This window comes from Anabrus simplex, chromosome 1 (assembly GCF_040414725.1).
Source record: "Anabrus simplex isolate iqAnaSimp1 chromosome 1, ASM4041472v1, whole genome shotgun sequence".
NCBI classification, from domain to species: Eukaryota; Metazoa; Arthropoda; class Insecta; order Orthoptera; family Tettigoniidae; genus Anabrus; species Anabrus simplex.
The window spans coordinates 181,668,761-181,681,618 of NC_090265.1; the positions used below are offsets into that span (position 1 = coordinate 181,668,761).

At 39.4% G+C, this 12,858-nt stretch overlaps 1 protein-coding gene across 1 annotated transcript in view; it reads right to left on the reverse strand.

The window, feature by feature from the left end:
- LOC136863690 (ubiquinol-cytochrome c reductase complex assembly factor 4) overlaps positions 1-12,104 on the reverse strand; it is a 53,814-nt gene extending 41,710 nt beyond the window's left edge. Inside the window, exon 1 of the mRNA XM_067140053.2 lies at positions 12,000-12,104. Within this exon, the coding sequence (XP_066996154.2) occupies positions 12,000-12,091 (92 nt within the window). The 5' untranslated portion in view covers positions 12,092-12,104. The remainder of the gene's footprint in view (positions 1-11,999) is intronic.
- Positions 12,105-12,858: the final 754 nt, after the last annotated feature.

Genomic DNA, 12,858 nt, shown 5'->3' on the forward strand with positions numbered 1-12,858 from the left:
AAGCTCTTTCGGCCTTTTTAATCGTGAAATTACCAGCATTTCGCCCCAGTGCAGCAGTGGGCTCATCAGTTGGATTGCTACACCTTTCCAAGATGGTGGCAGCTAGTGCGCCGTTAAGACACCACTGCAAGTACATTGTGTAGGATAACGCAGTGATGGTATTTATACAAGTGGAGGCACATGCTTCCCCTTATGCACATCACTACATTCCTAAATAAGAGGCTTGTAGTATTGTCTCAATGGTGCACTAGCCGCCAGCGTCTTGGAAAGGTGCAGCAATCCAACTGATTAGCCCACTGCTACAGTGGGGCGAAACGTTGGTAATTTCACAACTGAAAAGGCCTAAAGAGCTTAAATGTTTTAACATTTACAATTGATGAAATTAAATTATGGTTTCCTTTTGGGAACTTAAACTTCGATACTTTTGTTTTGTTAATGATCGGATACATAAACTCTTTCCAAAGATTTAGCTTGTATGATGCAACCGTGTAGATAAGAAATAGAGGAATAAGTAATAATAATAATAATAATAATAATAATAATAATAATAATAATAAATGTCATTTGCTTTACGTCCTTCTACCTTTTTATGGTTTTCAGAGACGCCGAGGTGCCAAAATTTTGTCCCGGAGGAGTTCTTTTACATGCCAGTAAATCTACCGAAATGAAGCTGACCTATCTGAGCACCTTCAAATACCACCGGACTGAGGCAGGATCGAAACTGCCAAGTTTGGGTCGCAAGGCCAGCACCTCAACCCTCTGAGCCACTCAGCCCGGCGGAGGAATAGGTGGGGCAGTGTAGATTTCCCTATCTACTTACAAAAGGCGCAGTGGTCACAACTCACAAAACAGATGTATTTGGATTTTTCAGAAGATGCGCCAACAGAAGAAGAGCATGTTATTTGTGAACAAATAAAGGAACAGATTGGTAACAAATGCAGTTGTCAGAAGAAGAAACTGTAATAGCAGAGGTAAGTACACTTGTAATTGATGAGGAGGCATCAGATGAAGAAAGTGATAGTACCGTGACAGTGAGTGATGAAGCAATGCTACCAGTGGTGGATGTCCAGGGAAGCAGCAGTTCATCTCATAAGCCATCACCTCCGAGAGAAAAAAAGAGGAAGTTTCTAGAGGAATGTCTGACTGATGCATACAAGATATGAACAAAACAACAAAGAAAAAATATGGAAATGTTTAATATCCCCGTCTAAAGTTAAAAATTTCATAATTGTTCCGTATTGAATAGAGAAATATACAATATTATATAGTAGGAAGGATCCACCTTTCAATACACCGTTGTTAAGTTGAACCAAATAGAAGTTACAACCTGTTCATTTGGGACCGGTTTCAACACATTTGAAGTGTCATCATCAGCCAATTAGCAAAGCAGTGCAAAAATTAAGATATAAAGATCCAAAATCAACTAACACAATGATCACAGAGAAAAAAATTAACAATATTTCATGTCGAAGCAATTCGAATTGATGTTCATAACACAATGATCACAGTCAAAAGAGTAAAAAGAACACCACTATTTCGTGCCGAAACAAATCTAGTTGAAGTTCATAAGCAGGTCTAGTACAATCCTGTTATGCTGCATTCACATATGAAGACGTATGAAGATGTTGTATTTGAGATCGATAACGAGTTGAAGGATTTGTTCTAATATGCAGACTTGAAGGAGAACTCATTATTAAACTGAACCTATGATATGCAGTTATGTATAGTTGTTGCTAGGCAGGTCTTGTAGGCATTTGTTTCTCCGGCCGAAGAGTAAAAGGTGACGTAATTGAAGTCTTAGGAAAACAGTGTAGGACTTAATTTTGGCAATTTGAAGCGGATATATAAATTAGAAAATAATTTAAATCTTTAAAAAGAATAAAACCAAATAAAATATATAAAAAATAGGAAGAAATTTTAAAAGAAATTAAAATGTGACGCTCAACTCGAAATAGCTTGCCATGGTGGTTGATAAATGAATGGGAGATGATAAATAGAGAAAAGGGTGGGGAATAATGAGGGTGGGAGGGAAAGGAAAATGGGGGGGTATCTAAGGAGGATCATGGGGGTGTTGCGGAAGGGGGAAGTGGCATGAGTGGGTATTGTGTAAATTGTGAAAGATAGATCGCTTACTTGTTGACTTCAGGTTATTTAAAATGGAGATGAGAAAATCAAAAAGGGCATTGGGCTTCTCAGAAATATCATTCAGGTTAAGATTTGGATAGAAAAACTGGTTGAGGTGTATAAAACAGTTTTCAGTGATGTCTAGGAGAGGGCCTTTATTTAGAGTGCTGAGAATTTCAATATCCTGGTCTATTGTAGTGAAAATATGTTTTGTGTCATGTATGTGTTGTCCCACTGCTGAAAATCTGTTGTATTTTATTGCATTAACGTGTTCAAAGTACCTAATTTTGAAGTTACGACCAGTTCGACCTATGTAAGAAGAGTTACAGTTGTTGCACTTAAAACGGTATACGCCTGATTTAGAAAAGACACTTGTTTTATTTAAGGAACAGGTTGTAACTTCTATTTGGTTCAACTTAACAACGGTGTATTGAAAGGTGGATCCTTCCTACTATATAATATTGTATATCTCCCCGTCTATGTCATCCTGAATTAGCAATACTGATGACACCTTGTCTGAAACTTCTAACAGTCTTGGCACAAACAAAAGCAAAATAATGCGTAGGAATGTGTTGCAAAACTTTGAAAACATGCTCATCAGACCCAAACAGCCTGCCGGATATCATAAAGCGTAAAATGCATATAGTATTTTATAGCAGACATAAAAACACCATAATACTGTACATGACTGTACATTACAACTCTGGGCAATGAAATTTAAGAAGAGAATTGATCAGACAATACCCTGCTGTTCAAAGCTTCCAACTCATGGGTAATAAAGTTTAAATGAAATAATAAGATCGTTAACCAGAAAATAACCTAGAGTTAGCAAGCGATTGGTTGAAGGAGCTGCTGATATTGAACAAAGAGCTAATGAATTCATGAGAGAAATCAGGTCTCTCATTGACGAAAAAAGTCTGTTACAAGATTAATTAATGACAACTAATCAAGATTTGACACAGAATTGCCATCTGGACGAACCCTCGCAGTGAAGGGAAGCAAACACATCTTTGGTGCAGTTGGATCCATAGCGGCAATGTCAACGATAATGTCAAGGATTGTAATGGATGGCACGCTGATATTCCATTTGTATGTCCTTGTATCAGAACCCACTGCCCATAATAGAATACGACAGTGCATGGCAGTAACATGAAATATGATGAAGCTGAACAAAGTCGAGGGAGAATGATTATTTCTGAATTTATTGTATGGTACAGTTCCTGGTCCGAAGTTATGTGAAATTCCCTCTGCTTCTCAGGTTGTATATTGTATCTCTGGCCACTGGTGAGGCGCTCTGCCTTAATATCTACCCTATCAAAAAGAGTAAAATAGCTCTTAAGCTTTTCCCGTTACCCACCTTGAAGTGACATGCAAGACATGACTCACAGGACTTGGACTAAACATCCAGTTTTTCGTAATAATCTGTGTTATCAGTTGTACGATAAATATGTACATGGCATAAAGGAACGGAAATAATATATTCTTAAACGTTTGTTATATACAGTCTTTTGATGGACCTAATGTTAACGAAAATATTTGAGAATAATCTTCCTATAAATACCAACTCCATGTGATTACCATTACACCATATGCATCTGATAACACAATCCTGAGTCAGCAGATTCCAAATAAATAGTTTGGTTGAAATACTTCCAGCAGTTTTCCACTTTTAGGAACAGACAGACAGACAGACAGATAGACAAACACCTAAAGGAAAAGTTCTACCTCATGTTTCCTTGGTGTTCAGTTACATTAGGTGGGGTTAATTTTCAAGCCAGGAGAAATATTATGCATCCTCTGATTTTCTCCTGTTATGGATCATTCAAATAACTGTAGGTCTGTGAGGGTGTCCATCACTGGCTGCAGAGCATGAAGCCCGTAGAAAATTGTATTTTTCTCCATCATTTGAAGAGTAAGCAAAATTATGCACATATCAAAAATGATTTTAAATGAAGGGACGTTCACATATAGTCCACAGATTTTACACAATCATCTTATAAATCCCCAGTCTGTTCAGTGATTTTTAAATGATATGTATACTGAAACCTGTTACTGGATGAGTAGACTAAGCATGAATTTTGGTCAAGATATAATCTACAGTATGAGAGAAAACTGAAAAAAGCTCTTCTGGTCTTCCTATAAACCCCAGTCTATTAAGTGATTTTTAAGTTATATGCTTATCAAAACCTGCTTTGGGATGAGTAGACTCTAAATACGAAGTTTGGTTGAGATATAATAAATAGTGTAAAAGAAAACTGAAAAAAAAAATTCTTCCGGTCTTCCTATAAACTCCCCAGTCTAATCAGTGATTTTTAAATGATATGCATATTAAAACCTGCTCCTGAATGCAGACTCCAAAGTCTGGTCAAGATCTACCCAGCCGTTTCCCTGTGATAGTGGAACAAACAAATAAATAGACAGACAGACAGACAGACAGACAGACAGACAGACACTAAAGCTAAAAACCACTGATACAGTCATGAGTTGACCTAAAATGGATAAATATATCAAAATAAGACAAAATAAATGAAATTTAAACAGCGGACCCCTAGAATTTTATTTATAAGATAAAGCGATTTCATCCATGCCTTCCCATCATATTTCACCATTTCAGGTCTAATTTAATCTATTCCCGCTGCTTTTTGACAATGGAGTTTATTTACCATCCTTTCCACTTCCTCAAGCGTAATTTCACCAACATCATTGTCCTCTTCCCCATGAGCTTTGTTGTTTGCAACATCACCAGGATGATTTCCTTTTACATTGAGAAGATTTTCAAAATATTTCTTCCACGTGTCCAGTGCTTCCCTGGGATCTATTATGAGTTCACCTGATTTAGCCAAAACACTATCCATTTCCTATTTCCCTCCCTTTCTTTTTCTTTTACGCTCCAGAAAGGTTTCCCAGCTGCTTGACCTAGCCTTTCCAGGTTATTACCAAAATTTTCCCACGACTTCTTGGATTCAACAACTATTTGCTTCGCTTAGTTTCTTTTCTCTATGTACAATTCCCCGTCTGCATCAGTCCTTGTTTAGAGCAATTTCTGATAAGCCTTCTTTTTAGGTTTACACGCTGCTCTCACTTCATCATTCCACCAAGATGTTAGTTTTTTTCCCCCACCTTTACACACAGTTGTTTCCAAGCATTCCGTTGCTGATTCTAGTACAGCATCCCTATATGAAACCCATTCTCCTTCTATGTCCTAAACATGCTTAATGTCCATTGTTTGGAACTTTTCACTAATCATATCCATGTACTTCTAATTTCCTCATCCTTATTCACCTGCAGACAGATTTCACTTTCTCTATCATAGACCTAACGCCTGCAGACAGATTTCACTTTCTCTATCATAGACCTAAAGATACTTAGTTCACTACAGATTAGACAGTGGTCCGTATCATCAAAAATTCCCTGGACAACGTGCACATTCCTAACAGATTTCCTGAATTCAAAGTCAGTTAAAATAGGCCTACAGTTTATTACGGATCTGATGCCCCTGCCCTCCCATGTGTAGCAGTGAATAGCATTATGCTTGAAGAACGTATTCATAACTGCTAATCCCATACTAGCACAGAAGTCCAGTTAATGCTTCCCATTCCATATCTTCCCCAAATTTACCAATCACCCTTTCATATCCTTCAGCTCTATTTTCAACTCTCAAATCCCCAATTAGCATTATCCTATCCTTGCTGTTGCTATGTCACTTAATGAGTCATAAAAGTTTAAACTTCATCCTCATCTAGACCCTCACATTGTGAATATACCAAGACACTTCTCGTCCTAATTCCTCCAACTGCCAAATCTACCCGTATCATTCACTCGCTTACGTACCTAACAGAAACTATGTAGGCCTAGCATACAATAGTATTCCTGATGAAAAGTCCTACACAACACTTTCTCCTTTCCTTTTTAACCCCCATCAAGTACACTTTGTAATCTCCTATCTCTTCCTCGTCATCTCCCCTTACCTAAATATCATTAACTCCTAACATATTCTGATGCATCCTCCTTGCTGACCCAGCCAGTTCTACTTTCTTTCTTCAATAAGTTCCATTAATATTGACAGCTCCCTATCGAATTCAATTTCATTCGCCAATTTGTTTCCAAGCAGTCCCTTGCCTGTCAGATGGGAGTGGGACTCCGTTACTCCCATAGGTCCGAGGCTTGCTTAAAAATGTTCTGAGCGTGCTCTGTGAAAATTCTGTGAAGAATGATGCTACCATTATTAATAGTAAACGCCGTGCCACCCAATAATCACTACATTCAACTACACACAGAATTACAGTCGTTTGTTTACTTCTCGCGGCCTTCTGCGCAGAATGTGGTTGGGTGGTTGACAATGCTGCCAACCTGTCTACTTAGGAACTTCAATCTGTAGCTGAATTAATTTATCATTCTGGCTAATGACAAAACCATTGGACTGTGACCAAGCAAATGGAATCTGGGGGCGATGCATTCTATGTTGGGCAGTGGTGAAAAGCTGAATTAATTTATTATTTGGGTCAGTGACAAAGCCGTTAGTCTGGACTGGCTAGGTCAGGCTAGTGACCAAACCATTGGTCTGCATTGGTTCGGTCTGACTAGTGACAAAACCACTATATGGATTGGTTAGGTCCAGTTAGTAACCAAACCATTGGACTGTGACCAAGCAAAAGGGGTCTGGGGGCGTAACCCCCAGGCCGCAAAGCAGCTCTTAGCTCTCCAGCATTCTGTAGGGCGATAAGCGCATTCTATTTCGCCCAGGGTGAAAGCAGAGCATTCTATGTGGGCGAGTGCAGTGCATTCGATCTGACATGTTCACACGAATATTTGCTGTTCTGCATTCCACACTGTTTCCTTTACATGTTCTATTTATTTGTGTTTTTATTCTGCCAGGGTTGGTAATGCAGTCATCATTGATGGGAATGACATTACATCCCTCTTCGCCTGACCAATACGAATGCAAGTAGCTCTTCAACAATGGACAATGGCGGGTGCTGTTCTTTATTAAGTTATAAAAGTACTTCTGGGGGCAGGCTGGTGAGTTTCTAGACATCTCAATGAACACCTCTCCTTTGTAACGAATTTCAAGTAAGATATGCATAATTTATACTTCCTTATAATGTTACAAACCTTGGGTGGCAAGGAGTCAACTTTTGCTGCTACCCTTGCTTACACACAGTCCTAGTGAGGATATCTCCTCTAACGGGTTGGGGACCATCAGTGAATTGTATGGTCCTAGCCACTTGAGCACAAGGAGGGACATGACTCAGAATATGACCGAGATGTCCACTTCCATGCTTAAAGTAAATACAAAATTTTAATATTCCACCTTCTCAATACTAAAAAATCATGTGATGTTTTTACAAAAACATTACAATGACATTAAAATGGTACTAGTTTCGGTCCACTGTGGACCATCATCAGCCTAGCCACAGTGGACCGAAACTAGTACCATTTTAATGTCATTGCAATGTTTTTGTAAAAACATCACATGATTTTTTAGTATTGAGAAGGTGGAATATTAAAATTTTGTATTTACTTTAAGCATAGTCTCAACTCAATACGGAACCTAACAATGAAGTTTATTACTTTTAATGTCCACTTCCATTCCATAGCAACTGGTATCCCAACTCTCAGGAACACTTACTAAGCCACTCGGCTGTTGCCTATGGTTCACAAACTAGGATATTAAGTAGTGTAACACAATATCTTTTTCATCGCTAAAGCAAGAAATGAACACTGCCTATACCATCCAGGGAAATACACTGCAATCGGCTTCTCAGGTAAGAGATCTAGGTGTTACAATAGACTGTAAACTGACCTTGTCTGCTCATATTGAGTTAATAAAATCCTGTGCTATGTGTACCCTAGGCATTCTTTACAGGTTCACTGAAATTAATGATATTAACGCCTTAAAATTATACTTTGCCTCTGATGTTCTCCACATTATTGACTTTTGTTCCTCCTATTTGGTCCTCATCTGCTATCACAAACATACTTCAACTAAATAATATTTTTAACTTTTTCACCTTCATTGTTAAGACTCACAATCCTGTTTTTAAGAACAATTAACTAAATCTGACATTTTGAACTACATGGGTATGCTTGACCTGAGAAGCTGTTTACAGTTCTCTGATCTATGTTACCTTCATAAAATAATCGATGGCTACACCAAATGTAATACTCTTCCGACATACTACCCCTATACACGTTCCAACCACCCAACACGCAACTGGCATACTCATCATGTGTCCCGCCTGCGCCTAACCTTACAACAACACTCTATGTTCCACCGTCTCCCTACCTTTGGTGGCTCACTAACCGATATTGACATATTCACACCTTTCTCATCCTTCAAACACAAAATTAAAAGATTCCTTTGACGTCCTCTCCAGGTTTCAATTTCCTTCCATCCATCCAACCCACGACCTTTCTTCCTCCTAACTCTGTAACCGACCCTTGCCAGTTATCGTCTCCATTTTTGTTACACTGTCACTGTTAATAATTTACTGCTGATACTTAATATTATTGTTTATACCAACTGTTATCTTTATACTTATTTAAACTTAATATTATTAGTAGAAAATAGCACTCCATAGGCTGTATCTAATAAATAAATAAATAAATAAATTGGACGTGACTACAGTAACCCACACCATGGACCAAAATATTCTTATTTATATACAAAAATTAAAATTAATTATTTTGAATTATACAAAAATTAAAATAGACACTATGTCGATCTCCGTGATACAGTCAATTTCATGTGTTCCTGTTGGCGACAGGGCAGTTTCTAACGTCTCTGATAGAGCTAAAATCATGTATGGCCCACTGCTACCACATTCCACAAAAATAATAAACTGCGGAGTTTCAAAGTGATGTATCATGGTATCGTGTTCTTGTCGTTAGCCAATGGTCTTGTCACTAGCTAACATCGTCACAGGGGATAGTAGAGGCCTGTGGGCCACTTTGCAGCCTTAACCTGGGGGCTTACATCCCAGACCTAATTTGCTTACCCCCACCCCTATAGTCTTGTCACTATACCCCTAACTAACCAATCCAGTCCCAATGGTAGGCCTACTGTCATTAGCTGGACCTAACCAATCCAGACCAATGGTCTTGTCACTAGCTGAACATATCTTATATTCTATCATGTTCTTGTCACTAGCCGGACATATCTTGTATTCTATCATGTTCTTGTCACTAGCCAGACCGAAGTTCATAAGTTGGCAGCCTTGTGTTGTATGCTGTGACATCATGTGAGCCATACTATTTGGATTATTAACCTCTCTTTTGTAAATTTGTTAGAAAACGTTTACCAAACATAATCGTGGAAGATGTTTAGGACGAGGCGAACCACTTTGTTACCTAAACACTGCTTCCAGCTCCATACGAGGATAGAGGTGAAAACCTTAATGTCTGTCACCTCATCACCGGATGAAGTTTGGGAAAGGCAGAGGGTCCTTGCAGCGTTGCTCACTGGAGCAACTGCTAACTTGGGTGCAGCACTCTTGGGTGTATATGGAACAAACTATTAAATTGACGGACTCTGTGTTATAATCCATCTGCTTTTGAAGGAGCATTCATAGAACTTCCTCGTATGAAAAACCATCCAGCATCTTAATTTCCTGAACCTTGTTATGGAGATAGACAGGACAGTTTCTATCAAAAGGAAAATGAAGACTGGGACTGTTAGTTCAAGTTTGGAGGTATGCACTGTTCCAAATCACGAGTTTCTTTTCCACAAGTAGCACAGATTTTTCGAACAAGATACCATGTGTCCAAACATCTGGCAATTATAGCACCGCGTTGGAGGTGGAACATCGGTCTCAAGTCGCATCGACAGATGGTGACATTGACTTTCCTTGGTACAACTGACAATCTGAAGGAGACAATCCACTGTTCTTGTCACTAGCCGGACATATCTTGTATTCTACCATGTTCTTGTCACTAGCCAGACCAAAGTTCATAAGTTGGCAGCCTTGTGTTGTATGCTGTGACATCATGTGAGCCATACTATTTGGATTATTAACCTCTCTTTTGTAAATCTGTTAGAAAACTTTTACCAAACATAATCGTGGAAGACGTTTAGGATGAGGCGAGCCACTCTGTTACCTAAACACTGCTTCCAGCTCCATACGAGAACTTGCATAATGTGCCTGACGTGTGTCATGCAACGGTTCTTCACATCCTCTTATCAATTCATTGTCAGTGTTTTAAGATGAAGTCGCGGTGAGAGATCACTCCGCAATCCAGATATTTGTTCTCTTCCATTTTGAAGAGAAGAATGCCAAAGTGGTGGAACTTGAGCAACTGATCAACCTGAACTGCAGTGTGCATCTTCAACAACAAACTAACATTGCACATCTTTTTAAGGTCTTCAAGTTTGCCATAGACACCTTCTGCGCACCTACGGAACAAAACAGACTGCACCACCCCAAAGTCAACCCATCGGCCCTGGCAGCAACCAGGAACGTAACGAGGCTGAATCCCAAACATTCACTCTATGCTTGTTCCCAAGGGGTTCCACACTGAGGGAATTATACTGTTAAAAGCTTGGGTGGTGGACCAACCTGGACAGGCTTCAGAAATTTCAAGCCCAGATCAGAAAGTATCCTTCCTGAAGCCACCAACTCTGATCATGAGCAGACTCTGTAGTTATCAAGCACCCAAAGTAATACTCACCTGTTTTGGAAGGTATTAACCAGAGTCCACTGTTAAACTATGCTGTTTAGGAGTTTACCCCATAGCATACAGAGGAGTTTCTGGTCAGGCATTCAAATTTGTGAAAATCAATGTTTCCAGGCGGTTACATGACGCTCCCACCTCCTGGATACCATCTGGGCAATTGAGCATAGTTGCACTTGTAAAAGGTCGTTCCCCGACCAGCAGGCACATTAAATTTAGAATAGGTCAACAACAAACTCTCAAGAGAGGACTGTTAGCCATATAACTTTTTTAGTTGCTTTCTACCTGTAGATGTATTCACACTCTCCCACCCACAGAGGATTCAATTCACAAATCCAATCACACAGTCCAAGAGTATTTCCACGGTTGCCCCGTACGACAGGAGTGTATACCACTTCTGTATTCAATACCCCCACAAACACGGAGGAGCGTGAGGCACTGCTCGCCAGGTGTAAATTGGGGTAAATGTGGTAGTGTTATACTTAGAGTTATAGAAAAGATCAAAACACTTGATTTTTTTTTAAATCATTCTAGGTCACACCAAACCATTTATCAATAGAAACTAACATCAGGTTGACAGACATATTGTTTTGTCTTGCTAATTGGTTTACGTCGCACCGACAAACATAGGTCTTACGGCGACGATGGGACATGAAGGGCCTACGAATGGGAAGGAAGCGGCCGTGGCCTTAATTAAGGTACAGCCCCAGCATCTGCCTGGTGTGAAAATGGGAAACCACGGAAAACCATCTTCAGGGCTGCCGACAGTGGGGTTCGAACCCACTCTCTCCCGGATGCGAGCTCACAGTTGCGCGCCCCTAACCGCACGGTCAACTCACCAGGTGTGTTTTGTCTCTTTCAAAACAATTCCGAACCACTCTATTCCAGAGATATTATTCAAACAATACCACACTGCTTTTAAACTTTTCAGACACTCCCCCTTGACAGGCCTAGAAATGCTTTGCAACAATTCGGCACACAAACTGGTATTTGATGGGACACTTTCAATAATTGTGCTTATGAAATTAGGAACACAGAATTAGCCAGTCACTTCCGAAAAGGCCAAAAATAGACCTGTTCCCTGACAAACATGATGTATAAATAATTTACTACAATGCAATTACGGAATTAAAATGTAAGATATCTACCCCGTTAGCCGACTGCTTAAAATACCAATATCACAAAAAGAACCACATTTAATTTACCGTGAAATATAAATCCTAGTCCGACTTGGATCGATCCAACCTATACCTCGCACAAAATGCTTCAAACGAGAACCAAAAAAAACAGCTGCCATGATTCACTGTCATTTGTTATGTGTTACCAAATAGAAGGGGGCAGTGTTGCCAACCCCCTAAGTTCAATTTCCCCACAGGTCACTTCTAAATTTCCTCTAAATGAGACTATCCCCCAAATAATAATAATAATAATAATAATAATAATAATAATAATAATAATAATAATAATAATAATAATAATAATAATAATAATAATAATAATAATAATAATAATATTTTTACGAGGGATTGTGGAAAATCTTCAAAAGACACTTGTGAAGGGTCCGCACTCCACAAGTGTGTGGGATTCTTACCAACTAAAAACCACACACCCTTTTCCCACGATGTGTATCATCACCCCGGAACCGCTCTCGCATTACTTCAGGGTGATATCGTGCTTTGTCTTTCAGATGTCTTCTTTCTTCATTTCTCCTTTACGAACGTTCGTATGCTTCCAAATCCTTCTTCTTCTGACGAAGGACGTTCTCCACCTACACTGCCACGCGATCCCAGGATTCCTGGTTTCGCAGCATCACCGAAATAATATTATCTGCTGTCAATTCTCCTACTTCAGTTTCCACACATCTTCTCTGAATCGTCCAATGGCCGCATACAAAAAAGGTGTGAAATACGTCGTCAATGTCATCACAGTATATGCATGCTGCGTCATTCGCTCTGCCCACTTTATGCAGGAATTTCCGGAAATATCCATGCCCTGTTAGAAGCTGCGTGAGGTAGTAATTTACTTCACCATGGGCCCTTTCAACCCAGATATCCAAGAGTGGTA